This window comes from Aptenodytes forsteri, unplaced genomic scaffold, assembly GCF_000699145.1.
Source record: "Aptenodytes forsteri isolate BGI_AS27 unplaced genomic scaffold, ASM69914v1 Scaffold320, whole genome shotgun sequence".
NCBI classification, from domain to species: Eukaryota; Metazoa; Chordata; class Aves; order Sphenisciformes; family Spheniscidae; genus Aptenodytes; species Aptenodytes forsteri.
This window is the reverse complement of record NW_008794890.1, coordinates 1,734,523-1,754,918: the sequence shown is the minus strand read 5'-3', so window position 1 is coordinate 1,754,918 and position 20,396 is coordinate 1,734,523. Positions and strand designations below refer to the sequence as shown.

Genomic DNA, 20,396 nt, shown 5'->3' with positions numbered 1-20,396 from the left:
AGACTAGCCTCAGCATGGCAGACCTCAGCGTCCTCTAAGAAAAGAAATCAGGTTTTCTTTGGATAGCCATGAAGCAAAGCTAGATTCCTTCAGGCTGTAACTGGATTCAAAACTGGCAGACCAAGGGATGCATTGCTGCCAACTAGTCCTTTTCCAGCAAAACTGTTTTGTAAGGAAATTTGTAAACACTTGTAGAGTAAATATACTAGGTGTTTTTATGTTTGAAAATTGACTTGGCTTATTTATAAATTCTCCTATTGACAGTTATGCCCTAGTGCAACATTTAGTCTATTTTTGTTAATGTGCTTTGTGTAACTTGCAAAGTTCTTCAGGAGAGAACTTATTAAAAATTGTGTTTCACTAACCTGCAATATTTTTAATGTTTGAATTACTGTTTTGACCTCAAAGAAATAATTCAGAAAGATGTATTGTAGCAATTTGGTTGGTTTTGGGGGGTTTGAGGTTTTTTCAATGAAAAGGCTGTGTCTTCTCTTTTCTTTTCTTTTTTTTTTTTTTTTTTTTTCCCGTGGTCTTCAAAAGGATTTCTTTTTAGATTTTGTCTGCCTTCATCTTTGCTAGTATGCAGTGCTATTTATATTTTAGCCTTTACCTCAGAAAATATTAAATAGTTTCACAGGAAATAGGCCTTGCAGATATTTCTCGTTATACAGATTTTCCCCTTGCTTTAGATCTAAATGTAGTTGTTCTTTATATCTTTGAATATGTCTTTTTTTAAACACTGGAAGGTTTGAACTATGCCCATAGAATGAGAGAATAAGCTACTTACCAAATATGAGAATGATTTTGCATTTTATTTGACTTGATTGAGTTCTAATTTGGTGGTTCTTTTACCCTGCTTTCTTCTTCCCCCTGCACACCTGTGCAAGTCAAGTCCTGGCATATGCTTTGGGCACTATGAATGTTATATATGAAGTCTGCACATCTTTCTCAGTATCTTTAGGATCTACTGTGAAGATGTGTTTCTTTTAATGCAGCGATAACTTGCTTCTACTTGATGTGGCTTACTAACCTCATCCTCTAAGTGCCCATAAAGATCTCTGCCTGTCATGCTTTCAAGCTAACTAGCCTTTCAAGTGTTCAGGTAGATGCCTCAGTGCTGCTTTCACCAAATCTTGTGATCTTTCCCATGAGGAGGGTACGAGTGAACCTCTCCAGTTCCAACAACAACAGGTTCCCCTGCAGTTCATTGAAAAGGAGTTAGACTTACTTGATGAGGTAACGATAAATGCCTGTGGGAGTCTTGTTATACAGTCACATGAGCATAGCAGTGCTGAAGACAAAAGTTACTTTAGGGTAAGGCACTTGAGAAATGATGAAATATTCCAAGTGTGTTGCTAGCCCATTATTTTCTGCTTTCTTCCTCGTTCTGACCTCTGAGTACAGTCCTTTCAAAGGATGTATCAAGATGTCTGAATGTACTTGTTCAAGTAGTTATGTACTGGTACTGATAAAATGATAGAAGATTAGGTCTTAAATATTCTTCAGGGTCATCCTAAGATTAGAGAACTAGTTACAGCATAGTACTGCTGGGATTGTTGCCTTCTATTTAAAGTATTGGCTAAAGTACATAATGAAAGAACTCCCAAAGTACAGTAAAGTTCTTCAGAGAGGAGGATTGAACTAGGGCCATACTGTAATATTTCATTTCTTATAAAATGCCCAATATATTTACATTTGGAAACGTGATGTTTGGAAATTTTTTTCCATGCACTAATTTTTCCAATCCTTGACTTTCAGGAATGTTAATATATTTGGGTCATTGCAGTAGACCCACATATAGTGTCTGGTGTATGCAAGTTTGTAAGCAAGCCCCCCTCCCTTTGCATGTAGGGTGTGTGCAATAAAAAGGGGGTAGAAGCCAGCTCACCTTCTCTCATCTGCAGTCTCACCCTATTTTTTTCGTTGGTGCTAACTGCATCACAGCCCTGTGCTACTCTTGTATTTACTGCTCAGCCCTGTTTAAAGGTTTTCCTTTAGCTATTTTTATTAGTAATTTTAAGGCTTTCTTTTCTCTGGGGCTGGTTCTTGGGAAATGTCAATTTTTCCTCTAAATCATCGGCTTCTGGTTTTGACCCTGGAACTGTCTCTGTGATTTCTGCTGCCAATTTTGAACAATTAAGTGTTCTATTTGTTTGATATTTAAATGAAGAGCGGAAAAACACAACAGCATTTTCGGCAGGTTCTCTCCACTCCTGTGAGCTCCCTGATGCATTTGCCTGGCAGGCAACGTGCCCCACAAAAGCCCTCTTCTGGCTCCAAGAAAAGCAAAGCTAAGAGTTCTCTTCTCTTTGTGGGTATTCCTTTCTGCTGTAAGATCATCAAGGTAGAAGAGGTCACGCTGGGGCTGTCAGCTCGCTGCTTCTGTTGCATGGGCCAAAAGAGTGTAACCAGAGGTCTGTTGAGCACTCAGCGCTCATTTTTGGTGCGGATGGTACAATCTCATCTCCACGTGCTAAAGTACAGAAAAGAAACCACATGCCACCCCTCATGTGCTGTCCTCCTTTCTCAAGGGTGCTTACAGACCTGCCAGTGCGTGCTGGCCCACCACCTTTTGATACTCTAGACCTCTCCAAACACACAGACCAGCTGAATTTCTGGAGGCAGGAGACTCAGTGCTCATCTGTAGAGCTTTAGACCTCTCTGCTTTTCCTGGGTTACGTCTTCTTGCAGGTTGGACTTGTGAGAGACTGGCAGTGTAGGGGTGGTGTGAACCGTTCTCTGTTGTCTGTAATATGCAGGTGACACGTTTGGAAGGCACATAGTTACAGTTGCAGTAGGAAATTCCTCCTTTCTGGAAGCAGATCAGGCAACAGTGTGGATTGAGGGTTGGTCTGCTCTGTCAAAATACAAATATTTTTGTGTATGCAGAAGTAGATATCTGTGTTCCTGGGAAACTTTACTTTCAGAATTTAAGGTATCCTGGAGTTTGAACTCTTACTGTGGTAGGCAGCAGCTGAGCAGGCATCATCAGTTAGGATTCAGGCAATCCAGCTCTATTATACTCTAATCTTTACTTTCCTGATCATCCTCCTTGCTGTCTTTTCCTCCTTTACCTGTTTTTGGGGGGTTTTTGGTGTGGTTTGTTTTTTTTCTTTTTCTTTTTCTTGGATTCTTTCCTGGCATCCTGACACAATATTAGCTTCATCTTCCCTGCTGTAGATCACTTTGTGCCTCATATAGCTGTCTCCATCCTCCCCTATGTATTTGTTCTCCTTCAGGGAATGTCTTGGTTTTTACTTTTGCATTTAGTCCTTCATTTCTTCATTTTTCTTATCTTCAGCATCAGACCTTGTGACATGCAGCCTCCTAAGACTACAGCAAGCTGTTATCTGCCAAAAGCTTGGAGCTCCTGCTGGATGCCTACTGCTCTTAAACAATTAGATCAGTTAATTAGGAGTCGAAATTAAAAGGGAGGGAAGGGGAGGCAGGACTTGGAGCTAGAAACTCTGCATTTATGTTGGTGGTGTAATAGAAAAAATAATCCATAGTGGTTGTCCCTGTTACTCCTCTCTGGGTGTATGGCATACATGTATACAGAGATATTTGCAGAATATATACAGTGTGTGTGTATATATATACGTTCACTATATACACACACACAATATATGCACAATATACACACAGTATAGTGAACGGTTGTGATATGATGAGTTGCAAATTAAAGTATTGCACATGAGTTTGGACAGTAATCTATCTCCTGGGATAGCTACTGGCTTTCTGAAAGCAGTTTCTAATCATTCCACTTGAAAGGTGAATAAATAACAGCATCATTTATCAGAAAAGTGGTCTTTTTCGTGTTGAATCTTATGCCCTGTTATACTGTATTGGCATGGCAATATTTGTCCTGCTCTCATGGCTGCTTTAAGATATCGTAACTCATGAGCTCAGAGGACTTACTGGAGCATTTATACCATCAGCCAGGAGTGCCTGCTGCCTCTCGGCTGCTACACAGGACTATTCCTAGACTTAAAATGACTTGAGATCTTAGACTTGTAATCTGTATTTTGGTTTTTTTTGATACTTTTAGTAATACTGATAAGCTGTGAGATGCCAGCGTGCATGCTGTTTCTAAACACTTTGGCTTTCTGAGCCCTGCTCTGTTCGTATTTGTGCTCTCACATCTCCCCAGCTGAGATTTGGGCTGGCTCAGGGAAAGTCAGACAGTTAAACCAAAACAAACTGGGATGAGACACAGAGGCTAGAGAAGGCACGCTCTGCCACACAAATGAGGAGAGAACATCCTATTTCTTTTAGAAGAAAGTATTTTAGAAAAAAAAATGGTATAGCCTCTGTTCCCTGATAGGCGAGAGACTGTTGCTGAACAGTATCCCATATGCTTATTGCTGTATCCTGCCCTGGCAATTAATGCTTCACCATTGGTACTTTTTTGTGTACTTTCTTTGAGAATCATGTGGCTGGAAATCACTGTAGCTTAATTCTTACCTCCTCCTGTGTCTGGTTATGCTGCTAGAGCCTTTTGGCTTGAGCACAGTACCATGGGAAAGTTTTTGGGCTGCAACTGCCTTGCTGGCCAGCCTAGGGGCCAGGCACAGCAAGGTCATGGCTGTCTTCATCCTTTGCATAGCCCTTGTTGGATCTCCATGGGTTAGCAAATCTGTTCAGGCTCTGACTGCTTCTGTTTTGACTGAGTTGGAGAGTATCCTGGAAACTCAGAGCCATGAAGACACTATTTACTGTTGACAATAAATGGAAGCTGTTAGACACAGATGAGGTTTCATCTGATGCTTCCTCCCTGATAAGAAACTTCTTTTCTTAGAAGGATTTCTAAAATAACATATCTGTTGTTGTTACTTATGTATATGTTATTAATAATGCATTAAAGAGCTTGCCCATAGGTGTGACAGAGGGCTACAAGAACTAAGGTACTTAAAATGTGCATTTTAAATTGCAAATGTCAGGGCATCATCTGAAACCAATAACATGCTTTAGTTATTGCTTTATCACGAACTTAGTGGTAACATCTTTGTCAGAGCACCTCATTGTGTATTTTCTTTGTTTAAATGTGTGCACTGAAAAAACAATTCATAGTGTTCTCTGCTTTGTGACTAATCTCAGCCTATGTCCAGCAATACTTCAGGGGAAACGTACTTCAAAGCTGGAGAGAGAAAATCTCAGTGGTATGTGTTTAGCAAGCTGCGTTTCAGGAATGTGGTGGATACAAGTGGAACATGATTTGCAGGGAAAGCTTATTTTTCCATATGTCCTCTTATCTGATTAGATTTATACGTATCTCCTGGAAGCCAAGAAGCAGACTTTCCACCAGCTGCAGATGTGTTTGGGCTCCTGTTGTTATCAAGTACTTAGGGATTCCCAGTTGAGAAGAATCTTCATGGTTAGGGAGAGTAAGGAAATAACGATAATATTAAATGCATAATGTTAGTAGTATCCTAAAGCTCCATGTACACATGATGCAATATTTTATCCTTATAATAGTAGGATTAGTTTTTGTTCCTTTGATGACTAATGAGTAAAACAAATATATTGTTTAACTAAATCTTTCAGAAACAGCATTTGTTCAAACCTCAATGTCTTTTTCACAGGTACTCCTGAGGATTATCCACAGTATTTCCATATGAATCTCACAACAGCTGTACTCACACTCCTAAAGCCAATAAATAGGGATTTACACCAGAAGTTTGACTTGGTTATTAAGGTAATTTTGGCTGAATTCATATTTCCATATGCTTTTGAAAACTGCTTAGTAACAAAAAGCTCTAGAGAAAATGTGGGGCGGGCTTGCTTGTCTTTCCTGCATTTTTCTTTTTTTTTTTTTTTGCCTGTTAGGCCTCATTTAGCATAATCACAGGGAAGAAGGGTGTGAAGTATTTTTGAAAAGGGAATGAATTGTGGTAGAGTTCTAACATTCCATGTTATATTGATATTGTATGAACAAACTATGTGCCACTTGTACATTTGCTTTTTACGAACTCAGTTGTACTGAGAATGCATTTGTTTTATAGTTCACGTTTTCTCCAGTTTACAACCAATGCTAGAGAATCACATAGATACAAGTAATTGTCTAAGTACTGAATATTGGGAGCAAGGAGAACAAAAAATCATTTCCACAGCTTGTAGCAATTTTTGCTTGCTTGTTTATTTGTTTTTGTTCAGGGATGATTCAAAAAAAAGGAAGTTCACTCCAGAGCTCTGCTACTGAATAAAAAGAAAGTTTCTGAAACATAACTAGTGCTGATCTCATTCAGCTCCTATTGCTGGGAAAAGACATAAACCGCTTCTGTGGGGCTGGTCTTTTCAAATCCTACCATTGATGAAGAGAGTTGGCTTCCCTCCTCTTTTGTACATACTGCTTTGTCCTTAATTTTACAGTCTGACTTGATAACAGTCTGCAGTTCTTCTTAACTGAGCCAAGTGATCACAGCACATACCAGTTAGTTGTGAAGAGTTTGTCTTTACAGAAAATCTCAAAATGTATCTTCATCTGGTTACTGAGTCCCAGTTTTGCAAGTATAAAATATTTTCAGTATTTGCTGCTTTCTTTACCAATTTGAAGATTAAGAGGAAAAGAATAGGAGGTGATGATATCAATATTTAATTGCTAAACTTGTTAAATGTAGTAAGCTATTAATTTTACTTTGAGTAAAATTGTACAAAGCTGTAAGCTTTGCTGCAGGTGAAATTTGTGTGAACAGACTGCAAAAGTCAGTTCAGTAAAGACGGTCTCTAATGAGAATAAAGCAGAATTACATTTCATTCTGTTGGAGACAGTCTGGAGTTGTCCCTAAAGCTGTTGTCTAATGACACAGAAAATTGTATAGATTTTGATGTATTTATTGGTAAGCAGAGGAGCAAATAAAAGAGAAAGGAATCACAGTAGTCTATTTCAAAGTAGTTAATCACTTGTGTATTTATCGGTGTATTTCATGTAGAATAAAGAGTGGGCTTTCCAAACTGCAGCATGTTTTTACACAGGGATGTCAAAGCTCTTGCTGTTTGTTAGTATTATTTAATCTAAGTACAAGGGTTGCACTCGTGGTAAGAATTATTTATTTGCCTCTCCTACCCCTCTCATTTTTTTGGAGGTGTTAATGGTGGCACTGGCAGCAGGCAGTCCCTTTGGCAATAGCAGCTCCTTCAATACCAGCCTATGGAAATCGTGCCATAGTTCTGCTGGCTCCCAGCCTTGATGCTTTTGGCCTGTCATGCAGTCAGACCAAAATGCTTGCTATCAGTCCTCAAGGAGAATGTGAGTAGGATTTCGTTCTTTTTTTCCTTCAGAGCAGAAGCAAAGCTCAATCTTTCAAGCATTTGGGAGTGGGGGGAGTAATGATACACTCTTCTGCTCTCAAAATAAGGAGGAATGAAGGAACATACACAAATATGATGTGACAGAGCGACCTCGGTCCCCAAGTGTGCCTGTGCACGGCCATGCAAAAGCTGACTGTGGCTAGTACCTGTGTAACTTGTAGGAATTCTTCTTTTTTATAGTAACTCTAAGCATTTATTAAGCATAGGAGAGTTAGGGACAGATTTGCAGGCTCCTGCTGTGCATCTCCAGAAGTCGTTTAGATGTGGTGCTTAGGGACACCTAAGCCCCTTAGGTTTAGTTGGCAGTGCTAGGTTAACAGTTGGACTTGATGATCTTAAAGGTCTTTTCCAACCTAAACAATTCTATGATCTCAGAGAGGGCAGCAGTTTCTCTGGGAAGATGGTAATAAGTTTATTAATATACAGGTCCTTTCTGTATCTTCTGAGGAATATAACTGATTGTAGTATGAAGGAAGAGGAAATAAAATTGCAGCTTATAGGAACTTTGAATAACTCAGCACCTTTTTAAATACTTGTGTTAATTTCCTACCTCAGTTGATTTTGAGTGCATCAAAGTACAAAGCTTGTATACGCTTAGAGTGAAATAATTTGTGATAGGATTCTTTTAAAATTATTTTTGAGCTTACTTCCTGTTGTGGAGTTCTGCTGTCACTAGGACAGATGAAGAAACTTAGGTGGGTTAATATGCTAAGAAGTTACAGGTTAAAGCCCTGTAGCACTTTGTTTGGTTTTGTTGTTGTCAAAATTCAGCAGCCATATTCAGTAGCACAATACATCAATTAAAAAAATCAGTTACACCGGTCTGATACCACATTCTGTGTGCCTAAATAGCAAGCTCTGTTGTTAATGGAAATGTTTATAGGCATTATTAGGTTCATATTGCTGTGTTATATGTGCAGTCAAGGGGATAATAAGGAAAATTATCAGTCTGTAAGAAGGATAATATGCCACCTGCTAGAATAATAAAAGTTTTAATGCTGTATTGTTCAGGGACCTTTTGAACTGGTATAATGTCTCAGGCTTGTACCAAATCAAATCTTCAGGTTCTTGTTTTGCACATTCTCAAATTTGCATTTCTTGCAGTGTTGAAGTTGTTGAATCTGATTCTATTTTATCTGGGGGGGTGCGATGTGTGATGTTTCCCTTTAAACAGAAAATATGCTATTTTTGTGGGACTCACTAAACTTAATCTTTAAAATATTCCCTCTGATATCAGGAGATCAATTTTTTTTTTCCCTGCCAAAATATTATGGAAAACGGTGAAATGGGAAAGGTGGTTAAGTCAATACACAAATACTAGAATGTGTGAAGGCGGACAGGAAATTGGTGCGCTCATCTGTGGTATAAAAACTGCATTGCTGATAAATGTTGAATTCTTAAATAGGTAGACAATAGAAAAAGCTAAACTTCTTAGTAAGAAATGCTGGTTTTCAGCCTCCCTGCTATCTCCAGGAGATATTTGATGACAAGCAAGGAGGCAAACTTGTTGGCCGTCCTAGGGAAGCTCCTGTCACTTCCATTCCCTGCAAAGCAACAGGGGCTTTTACAAAAGAACATGTATTTTTTTTGTGTGTCCCATTGAAATTTCCATGTGGCAACTGCAGGGCTGTCACAATAAGCGTGTGGATTTAAAGCCTTTAAACTGAAAGGGCTTTCCAGTGTTAATAATACTGTAAGTAAAAATATAGTCTATATGAGACCCAAAATGTGTAAGGCTGTGAAGATTATGAATCATAAGTGTTCTTTCCTTTTACCTACCGTTGCTTGTGTTATAAAAAATTGTTCCAGAGATGCAAAAACACACCCCATACTACTAATTCCCTTTTTGAAATCAATTACTGCTTTTGGAGTAAGTTTTATTTATAAATACATATGTGTGTCATTTGAAGATTTGTGTCCATAAAGGCAGGGACTTGCATGTCTCTTTGGAGAGCAGACATTTTGGAGAGAACAATCTCCTCTGGAGCAGATGGTCCTGCTTTACAGCAGGTAGTTGCTGGAGAAATCAAACCAAAGCTACAGTGAGAGGGAGTACACTTTCAGCAACCTCAAAGGCTAAAAAATAATTACATCTTTGATCTGCAGCCTTCCTGAAACATCTCCTGAGATTCTCAATAAAATAATAAACCTATTAAAACTACATTTCCTTAGCATTGTCGCTGTGGTAGCTATCCTCCTCCTGGAGGACAATGGTTTGTAACAGGAAAGCATGTAATCTGTTTAGTCCTCAATAGAGTTAACTTCACCTTTGGTACTTCTTTGCTTGTAGAAGGGGATATAGCTGCTTGAAGAAAATGGCAGGAGCTTTGATCACCTTTCTGGAAAAAACATGACCATTGCACTGTAGACATGATACTACATTCTTGTTACTAGCTCTAAAAAGCATCAGTGAGTTTTTATGGGGTTTTTTGAAGCATCTATATCATGAAACAAATAGGAAAATTAATCAAATTGATGCACTTTGATCCTTTCCTATTTGAATGTAGGTTATTTATCAATCAGACAAAATCTAACCTGACATTTCTGTTAAAATCAATTTGCAAAGTGGATGGACTACTGAAGGCTAGAGGTACTTACATAGTGAATGAAATGCTAATGAATGGAAATGCTACTCTGTAGAGGAATTTACCACACCTGTAAGAGACCAGATTTTGATAAAATTTAGTTCATAGGGCCTACGTGTGGCTTTCGGAGTAGGCTGAGGATGAGGAGCTATACTACCACAAGGGCTGTCGGTCCGGCCCAAAGAATGCATATATGGAGATTTGGGGGAGAAATTGTCACTAGCAGATCATAAAGAGTTTTTGCTTTATAAAAATACTTAAAAACATCATGACTTCTTAGACTAGTTCAGTGTCTTGTAGAACAAAAAGTGATTCTCCTCTAAATAAACAAATAGCCATGTTATTTACTATGATTACAGAAATTGTCAGCTCTGTTAAGACCCAAGGTGGTCCTACTAAAAATATGAATAGTAATATAGAGTAAAGGAGGTAGGGAAAGTGTTTTCTTTGCAACTGTTGCATAACCAGTTGATAATAAATGTCAGAAGTCAGCTCTCATTCTCCAACACATCAATATTGCAATGGGTTGGTATCCAGTAAGTAAGAAAGAATCAAGAATTTTGTTCATTCAGGATTGCTATAAAACCTGTAGGAGTTGCATTAGAAAAAAAAGACTGGAAGTATTTTGAGGCTAATGAAGTATAGGCATACCTTTTCACTTTATGGTTGTATCTCTGTAGTCTACGTTATTTACCTAGAACAATCAATACCTCAAATTTTCTCCAGTGTAAAGAAAATGCATGCATGTCAGATTCAAAATCAGGATAGGAATTTTATTTCTCTTGCAAGAATTGATTTTTTGTTTTTAATGGCACGGGGATACTTGTATTAGTGACTAAAAATACTTTGAATATTATAACATGAGGTGGAAAAATAGAGGAAAATTTTGTTGATCTCATTTGGACACCTGTGTACTGGGGAAATTAAATTTATAATGTAGTTTCAGAGTAGGTTTTCACGCAACCTGTATGGTTAATTCTTAAACCACTGTCTGTTGTATTTGATTGTATTTGTGCCATTGGGAAATTGGGAAGGATTCATGTAAATTGGACATCTCAATAAAAACTCCAGTTAGATTTTTAAAAAAAAGGAGGGGGTGTGCTAAGTTTCCCAGCTTCAAATAACATTTGTAGCCTGACTTTTTAATAAGACTTTTCCTTGGATCTGAGAGTTTTACAGCTCTTAGGGAATAGACCTTTACAAACAGAATTGCTTTGTGTCACAGTTCCTTGGTTTTTTTGGTGCCTTCCCAACAGTGTTGGTAACAGAAGTGTACTTCAACACCGTGCCGCAGCTGTGCAGAATATTTTGAAGAATATCCTTATAGAGTACTTTCCATATCTTATGTACCTATCTCAAAAATCTGTTATCCCCAGGTGGTGTTTCAGTCAGACTGGCATTAACCTCGTGACAGATAATACCATAGAAACAATTCTATACTGGGATTGCGTTTCCTTGTTGTTTAGGTGGCAACAGAAGGCCAACGCTGTGTGTCAGAGTTGAATAGACTGTTTGAAATTCCAGTGTTACAAGAAAATTGGTTTGGGGTCCCATTCTGCAAGAAGTGATGTTGAACTCTCCAGCAGTAATACCTACTCTGTTTACGCTTCAGGCTTGAATCTTTGAATGGAGTGTGATTTCCAATTTTTAGAAGGCTTCCCCCTGCCGAATTGGCTGTGGCATTTATATAGGCTGTGACTAGGCACAGGAGGTTTTAATAAATCAGTTCTACTTGCTTTGAGTATGTGTATAGAGACTGAGCCTGAGTATTAGCCAGAGCAAATTCCATGCTAATGAAGAAAGATTGTGTGTGAAGCTTGGCTACAAATATAAAGTACCATCCATTGGTGCACATATTTGATTACATGAATACTGTTGTGATAGATTGGATATTAGGAAAAATTTCCTCACCGAAAGGGTTGTCAAGCATTGGAACAGGCTGCCCAGGGAAGTGGTTGAGTCAGCATCCCTGGAGGTATTTAAAAATGTGGCACTTAGGGACATGTTTTAGTGGTGGACTTGGCAGTGCTACATTTATGGTTGGACTCGATGATCTTAAAGGTCTTTTCCAACCTAAATGATTCTATGATTCTGTGATACTGGCATGGCATGAGTTTGTGTGCCTTTTTCTCCTGCCCATCCCAAGAAACCGCCTGGGAACTGGAAAGGCCACTTTTTCTTTCTGGTGGAGGTGCTTTGGAACAGAGACATGCTCCCAGTATGTGTATTGGCTGTTCCGGTATAGTTAAGCCCTTTGCAATGTGCATGATTTTCCCTGATACAGATCTCAGCAGAAATGACAGAAACTGATGCTCTCCTACTACTCGTGCTGGAGGTTAATTGGTTTCTCTGTTCCTGTTGGGAACTTCATTGATCTCTCCTGTCCATTGCTCTCAAGGCTGTTGAAAATTTACTGCGCTACGTGAAAAGAAGGCATAGCTTCAGCAACAGTCTCAGGACCAAACTGTGAACAAATGTGCACTTTGAAGGCAGAAAGTAAAGTGTATATATGCCGTGTTTTGTATGGTCTATTCACTGAACAAAGACTGTTTTCTTGTTCGGAGTGGAAGTACAGGGAGACTCAGTGAGGATGCTTTGCCAGCCACTGGCAGGTGCAGAGGGCAAGGCTAAATGATCAGTTTTAAAAAACAGGTAGGTCATTGAGCACAGCACTAGGTTGGGGCCCTTGCTTTTTAAGAAACTTGGGAATGATCTCGAAGGTTGAAATACTGAAATAAAAAAGCTTATTATGAACCTGAGCTATTACAGAATCATAAAATTGCTGAGATTGGCAGGCATCTCTGGAGATTGTCCAGTCCAGCCCCACTGCTCAGGTTGGGGGTGGGGTGGGTGTTAAGCATCTCCAAGGAGTCTCCACAGCCTCTCTGGGCAACCTGCTCCGGTGTTTGACTACTCTCAGATTAAAAAGAGTTTCTTCTTATGTTTAAATGTGGTAACTTGTATTTCAATTTTTATTTTTATTTTTTTTGCCCAGAACTGATCCCAGCACTCTAGATGTGTCTCACCAGTGCTAAGTAGCACTTGACCCACTGGCAACGCTTTTCGTAATGCAGCACAGGTTTGCTGCAAGGGTATTTTGCTCAATTCATCCACAGGACCCCCATGTCCTGCTCTGCAAAACTGCTTTGAAGCTGGTTGGCCCCTAACGTGTACTGGTGCCTGGGGTTATCTCTCCCCAGGTGCAGGACTTGGCGTTTTCCTTTTTTTGAACTTCACGAGACTCCCATCTGCCCATTTCTGAAGCCTGTCAAGGTCCCTCTGAATGGCAGCACACCCATCTGGCAAATCAGCCACTTCTCCCAGTTTTTTATTGCCTGCAAACTTACTAAGAGTGCACGTGGTCCCATCAACTGGGTCATTAATAAAGATGTTAAACAGTGGTGGTATCACTGTCGACCCCTGGGTGCACCTCTGTTAACTGACCTCCAGCTGCGCTTCGTGCTGTGGGATCAGAACACTGTGTACCCAGCAATTCAGCCACCTTGTTGTCCATCTATCTAGTCCATACTTCACCAGTTGTCTATGAGACCATATGGAGACAGTATCAAAAGCATTACGCATGTCAAGATAAATAATATCCACTGCTCTCCCCATACCCATCAAGCCATTCATCTCATTGTAGAGGCCTGTCAGGGTGGTTGAGCAAGAATTGCCCTGCATAAACACACACTGAGGACTCCTAATCTTCTCCTTGTCCTTCATATGTTTGGAAATGGTTCCCAGAATGATTTGCTCTACCACAACCTTCCCTAGCATTGAGGTGAAGTTGAGAGGTCTGTAGTTCCCTGGATCTTCTTTCTTGCCCTTCTTGAAGATAGAAGTGACGTTTGTTTTCTTTCAGACCTCAGGAACCTCTCTTAATTGCCATGAACCTTTCAAATGTAGTAGAGAGGGGTTTTACAGTGACATCGGCCAGCTTCCTTAGCATGTGTGTGTGCATCCCAACAGGTCCCCTGGATTCATGTATGTCCAGTTTGTTTAAATATATCCCTAACCTGATCCTCCACCAGACTTCCTTGCTCCAGACTTTTCTGTGGGTCTCAAGGATGGAGATTACTGAAGTCAGGTCTTGCCTGTAGAGACTGAGAAGACAACGCCATTGAGTATCGCGGCCTTTTCCATGTTGCCTGTCGCCCTGTCCCATTCAGCAGCAGGCCTACATTTTCCCTAGTCTTCCTTTTGCTGCTGATGTACCTATAGAAGCCTTTCTTGTTGCCATTCAGTTCCATGTGGGCTTTGGCTTTTCTAAACCTGCATGTTAACCCTGAACTGTATGCTCAGTGTTTCTATAGTCTTTCTGCATCACCTGTCCCTAGTTCCAGTTCTTGTAGGCTTCCTCTTTATGTTTTTGTCAGGAGCTCGTTGCCTATCCACGCAGGCCTGCTGCCAACTTTACTTGATTTCCTGCTTGTCAAAATGGACCATTTTCGGACTTGGAGAAGGCGATTTATGAGAGTCAACCAGCTCTCCTGCACCCTGCTTCTCTCTAAGACTGTATCCAATGGGATCCTGCCAAGCAGATCCCTGAGATAAGCCGAAGACTGCTCCTGTACTCTGTGTATTAATATACAGACACTTCAGGGGGGGCATATGGTCATGCTGACTTAACAGAAAGGCTTTGAGAGCTTTACCTATAATGCTGCTCTGTTGGCATTCCTTTATTTATGTGCATATGAGTGTGGTCCCCCTTCAGCCCTGCTTTAATGGTTATGGGGTCCCTCCTGCTCATATCACCCTGCAGGCTTTGGTGACCAGCCTGGGTCCACCACTTCCTCACTTGGTTGTTGGTTGTCATCTCTTTGCTGGGTTCATCAGCCGGTTGACGTAGATGCTGTTGCCCCACCCTTACTATTCTGGTAGTAAAGATGAGGATTGACTGTAGAATTGCAGAAGGACTTTGTGAGACCAAATGAGTGGGTGATAAAACAGCTGATAAAATTAGGCATAGCTTAAAAATAAAGTGATACAAGTCAGAAAAGATCATCCTGGGCTTATAGACAAGATGATGGGTTCTGGCATGACTTGGGAATGAGATGTTGACATTGTAACTGATAACTGAGCGTGAAGATTGGCACAGTGTTCTGTGGCTGTCAAAAAAAAAAAAGGCAAAAAAGCAAATTGAACATTAGAAATCATGAGGAAAAATAGAACAGAGGAAAAATCACCGCGGTACTGTACACATCCAGGCCGTGCACATGTCTTGACCAGAGTGCACAGCTCTGGTCTCTATCACAAAAAGGACAGAGCAGAACTGAAGCAGGTTCATATCAGGTGAGGAAGGAAGAAGGTACAATAGACACCCGTAAAATATAGTGTCACAGTTCTGAGATTGAAGAGGAATCAATAGTTCAGTTTCTCCTGCCGTGCAAGAGCTAGGGGTTATCAAATGAAACAAGCAGGTGGCAAGTTTAAAACAGACAAAATAAGGTGGTTGTTTCTCTAATATAGTTTGTCTGCTTTGATGGGCAGCGATGTGGGGCTGAAAGTTGACATGGGCTCAAGGGGAGGCAGGGCTGGCTCGTGGAAGAAAAGTCTATTGATATAAAGAGAAATCCAGGGAAATCTGAGCTGCTTACGTTATTCTTTAGGCTTGTGTCTTTGGCTGCAGCTGCAACCGTGATTTTGCACTGGATGGATTATTGTCTGTTCTAGTACAATTCTTCTTACGATGTTCTTTTATTATGAGTTTCAGAAAACACCAGAAGAAAACACAATGCTAGCAGGCAATGAGAAGACATGCATCAGTTGAGGCTCACTAGACTGGAAATTCCTGGACTGCTCTTACAGAAATGGTCCAAAGTCCATGTTTTTTGAGACTTAAAAAGTCCTGAATTATCTAACTTTTTTCACCACTTCAGAAACTTCATATCTGCATGTTTGGTAGGTTTTTGTAATAATGTCGGCCTCCAGCTCTTCTCATCCTGTTTTGATCTCTTGGCTCTGTTGACCTTTATTTGTTATCTTTGTTCAGGGTAGCTCTAATTTTCCCCTCTTCCAGTGTATCTTAACGAATATATTTTCCTGCATTTAAGAGGATTTGTGCTTATTCCTTGCTCTTCTGAATTTTAAAATGGTGCAAATAGGGATTTCAGCATGAAGAGTAATGCCCCATTTATTTAGTTTAATCTACATGATAAAGACTTACTAGTTTGAAGTACCTGTCTGGGCTGCAGCAGTTGAGAACTTTGAGAAAACTTCACAGAGATAGCTATTGAATAGGTGTCTAGAAAGTAACCTATGTGTTAAAAAGCTCATCTTCCTCAGTATTGGTGTTTTCTCTCAAATTTCTTTGAGTAAAAAGTGGAAAATAAAATACAGACCCCATGACAAGTATGGTTTTCCAAAAATATTTTGCCCTTGGTCTGGAACTGCTTTGTTTTTGTCTCTCTCTTTTGAAACGCAACTGAAGATAGTCTCCTGTGATGTTCTTGCACAACAGTAGAGTTGTATCAGCTGTAATGGGAAACAGGGTGATTGCTCTGCCTCAAAATAGAACATGAACTGAACAAATGAGGGTGGTTTTGTACTCATGTTGACAGATTAGAAAAAGAATGGAAGAAATGTATTTTCATTAAGTAGTTGCTCAATCTAGTTCCTGACAATGATGAAATCTTAAAAATCATTAGTTGGGTTGAACTGCTGTGCATCTCCTGTACGTATTAAGTAGAATAACTGCTTTTTAAATTGGCTTTTCAAATGTTCACCCCTTATGTGAACTCAGTATTCAACTACTTCTCTTGGCTTATCACTGTCACAAAAGCATACCTAGTCCAAATAATCTGGAAATGTCTGTTCTTTGAGGTGGCCTTTTTTTCTATCTTGTGTGTAATACAGTGTTGAGAGTTGATATAGAACTGAAAATCTGAGTGTGGAGACAGGTTTTGTGTTTGTGAAGAAGGAGAGGAAAAAAAGGGTGCAGGAAAAGCAAACCCTTTCCTGTACATCAATAATACGTTTCTTCATATCAGTCTTTCACCAAAGTTACAACATACGTATTGAAAACAGCAAGTTTTTCCCATGTTTGGCAGCATCTCAGCATGGTAAATGTTTTTCCTTGCCTTTAGAGCATTGTTACAGGTACACATTAGAAAGACCAGTGATTGTGAGTTAAGATTGACCCTAAATTGTGTCATCACTCACAGAGCAATGAAAATATTAAAATCCATAAATGGTAGGTTCTGTAATGTCTTTTATTTACAGAAATAGCTGTATTTCTGAATAAAAGTAATTTACTCAAATAGAGTAAATGACTTTAGGACCTAACTGCAATTCGAAAAACTTTGGTTGTGAAGAAAAAAAGACTAGTGGCATGAAGAATTTATTTTTAATGGACTGATTGGTTGCATGGGTTCCAAGAAAAATTCTTAGGGCTGATATTGGTGTAAACTAGACTATTTTCACCACTAGTATTTATTTTGCACTTTTTTTAGGTTTCAGACGTTATTGGACCAGTTATTTATTAGATGGTGATAACCTACCTTCATTTTTTTGGGTCAGGAGGTCTGTGATAAGTTCTATTGTTATTTTAGATACTATTTTCAGTGTTTTCATTATTGTGGCAAACAGAGCATTGTCTATTTTAACTGGATCAGAAAGGCAATATATGAATTTTAAAAATTGTCAGAAACATGCTGTTATGTGGGTGGTTGCGTATGCCAGATTTACCAGCAAGTCAAGAAAAACACACAGCAACAAAGGAATATAGGAATACTTAGTGCTGCTGCTTAGAATACGCTCGTATTCCCTCCTGCCAGTGTGGTGGTTTTTTTCCTGGATCTGAAGATTGCGTGTGTGTACACGTGTTAGAGTGGGCATTTTCAGGAGAGAATTGTAGAGACTTTCAGGCCTGATAAAGGTTGCATGCAAAAGGAAGAAGAAAGATTTCTGAACCTGAGTTTCTTGAAGCTTGAGTTTTACACCAAGGAAGGAATGATCCTTGTGAGGAAATATTTAAAGCAGCAAAGATGAGATCCCAGTCTGCTCCCAGGAGTGTTTCTATATTTTCTCAAATAGCTGTTTAATGTAGACATCGCTTCAGCCAGAAGGATAAATGAAATGCAAGCCTTTGTAAGTCAGTCTGCTGTATAATGGTCTTTAGGGGAGAGATTTCAAGGTAACCTATCCAAAATTTAATTACAACAGGATTTCTTGCAAAATTCATTCATTTTTCCCCTCCACCCTACAGAAATCGTGTCCCTTCTGAGCAATGTCAGTTCTGTCCAAGCGCTAGGTGATGGGCAAATGTTATCTTGTCATATTGACCAGATAAGATCTTTTGGAGGAGGGGTGAGTAAATAACTCATCTTCATCATGGGTGCTGTTGAAATACTTAAAAGGTCTTCGCAGTTTCTTCTCAGGTTAGTTGCCACTACAGTTGCAGACTATGTGAAATTATGTTGTTAAATAGCTAACAAAGAAACCTGCTTCCAGCGTGAGCCCCTTTGCTCATACCCCTCCTGTAGTTTACCAGGGGTGATTCACGCTGGGCAGCTGCCTGCAGCACCATTCATCAGCACCACGCTCTTGTCGAAGCCTGCAGATCTGCTGCCTCTGGAGGAAACATCCACCTACCTTTGCTTTCCTTAAGTCTCAGACCTTCTTGTAGATCATTTGAAGGTCTCACTTCCACTCTCCCACACTGCATGTACATGTAGCCTGTCACCTGAAGGAGAAAAAAGTTACTTATGTCCCAACTGTTGTTAAGATGTGTTAGTTCATGTTTATTCCCATGCACCACTTTCCCCTCAGCACCACTTGCTCATCCTCCTGTTGGGATTGGAGGGTGGAGAGAAAGAAGCCTGGTTTTCTTTTTTTTATTGATGCTCAAACTGAAGAGTGGGCGTGAACATGCCCATTACTGGTGCTACTACTGCCCGAAATGCACCAGCTGATGGTGCTTGCAGGTATGGACCTTGCAATTTTTATCATAAAACAGCGTGTCATGAAGAAATATAGTTACAGTGAAGTAATGCACCTTCTCTGAACTCACATCAGGCCTGGGTGAGGGATAAAGGTTGCTTTGCCCAGTGGAGCACTTCTCTGCATGTGCAGAAACATGCTGAAAGGCACTACATGAAAAAAAGAAAATGGGACATCCTGGAATCCAGACTCTGTTGGTGCTATGCAGCAGCTAAGCAGGGAGGTTAAGAGCTAGAGCTTTGGATTTAGGCCCCTGTATTTCACCTATGCTCAGCTTTGTACTCTGAAGTTATTCTCATGGATCTGTCTCACAGCCTTTCCTCTTTACCAGCTATGTGGAGTTAAGATGCCGGTATGAGTACTGAAGTCAAAAAGAACAGAAAAGAAAGCGAGGCTATTTCATTGTAGGACTGACAGATAGCAAATGTAATAGTATCTTACTGTAACCTTAAGGATGTGAAAGTAAAATTGTGTGGCCTTCCATGTAGCAACCAGGGTTTTTGAGAATCTCTTCATTCAGCAAAGTCTGTTACTGAACTATATGCAACAGTGATTGGATGTCAGGTATTTGTTGACCCCAGCATTATGGTAGTTGTAGTTGGCAAAGTCTGGCGAAATCCGATTTAAAGTATCTTGAGCTGAATGTTTTGAATTAAGATAATCTGAATTTGACATACACCTCCATTACGTTCACTGGATGCTGAGCAAGACCTTTAAAAGCCTAATGGGCAGAGCCTGGGAACAAACAGGGTAGTATTTATACAATGCTGCTTCTGTCTTTGTAGTTAAGTTTTGAATGAATGATGGAAGGGATGATGCTGAGATAAGTTTAAGCTAGGTTGGAAGAGGTGGCAGCCATCTTCCCAGGAGGTCAAAGCTGTGAGTTAACACTGCTCAGAAATAACAGCTGAAATGGAGAGGCAGGGACCTGCTGTGTTGCTTTAGACCGGTGGCTGGAGAGGATGCAGGCGTAGAAGCAAGGGCTAGCAAGGTAAAACAGAATCAAAGCTGGAAAGAGAAAATATATCTTCTGTATGGCAGGTTAGATAAAGTTGTGCAGTGTGTGCCTGGCTGCTCTGCTGGATACTTGAGCCATTAACCACCAGGATTGTTAGGAGTTGTTGGGTGTTTTGTTGTTGGGGTTTTTTTTTGTTTGTTTGTTTTTGTTTTTTTTTCCCTTCTAATTAGCCTATTAAAATTCACTGGGGAGATCAACTCTGAGGTCTTGTGGAGGAGCAGCAACATGGAAGTGTCTTAGATAAACTGCAGGCTGTTTGGTTTTCATGCATCTTATGATAGATTTTCTGGACTAAGTATTCCTGAAGTGTTATACAAGGGTGCAGTGCAAAAGTCTCATTCTGTGAATCCATGGAGAAATAGGAACCCTGAGTTTAAGCAAAGATGACTGTTTTGCTTTCTATTAGATGATCTGCTCGAGGGTAGGAAGGCTCTGCAGAGGGACCTGGACAGGCTGGATCGATGGGCCCAGGCCAACTGTATGAGGTTCAACAAGGCCAAGTGCCGGGTCCTGCACTTCAGCCACAACAACCCCATGCAGCACTA

At 40.0% G+C, this 20,396-nt stretch overlaps 1 protein-coding gene across 3 annotated transcripts in view; it reads left to right on the top strand.

Annotated features, from left to right (window-relative positions):
- The window catches only part of PCDH15 (protocadherin related 15), a 387,556-nt gene that overhangs the window by 158,264 nt on the left and 208,896 nt on the right, over positions 1–20,396 (top strand). For all 3 annotated transcript variants that reach the window (XM_009275078.2, XM_009275076.2, XM_009275077.1), the window contains exon 9: positions 5,583–5,695. In XM_009275078.2, the coding sequence (XP_009273353.1) occupies positions 5,583–5,695 (113 nt within the window). The remainder of the gene's footprint in view (positions 1–5,582; positions 5,696–20,396) is intronic.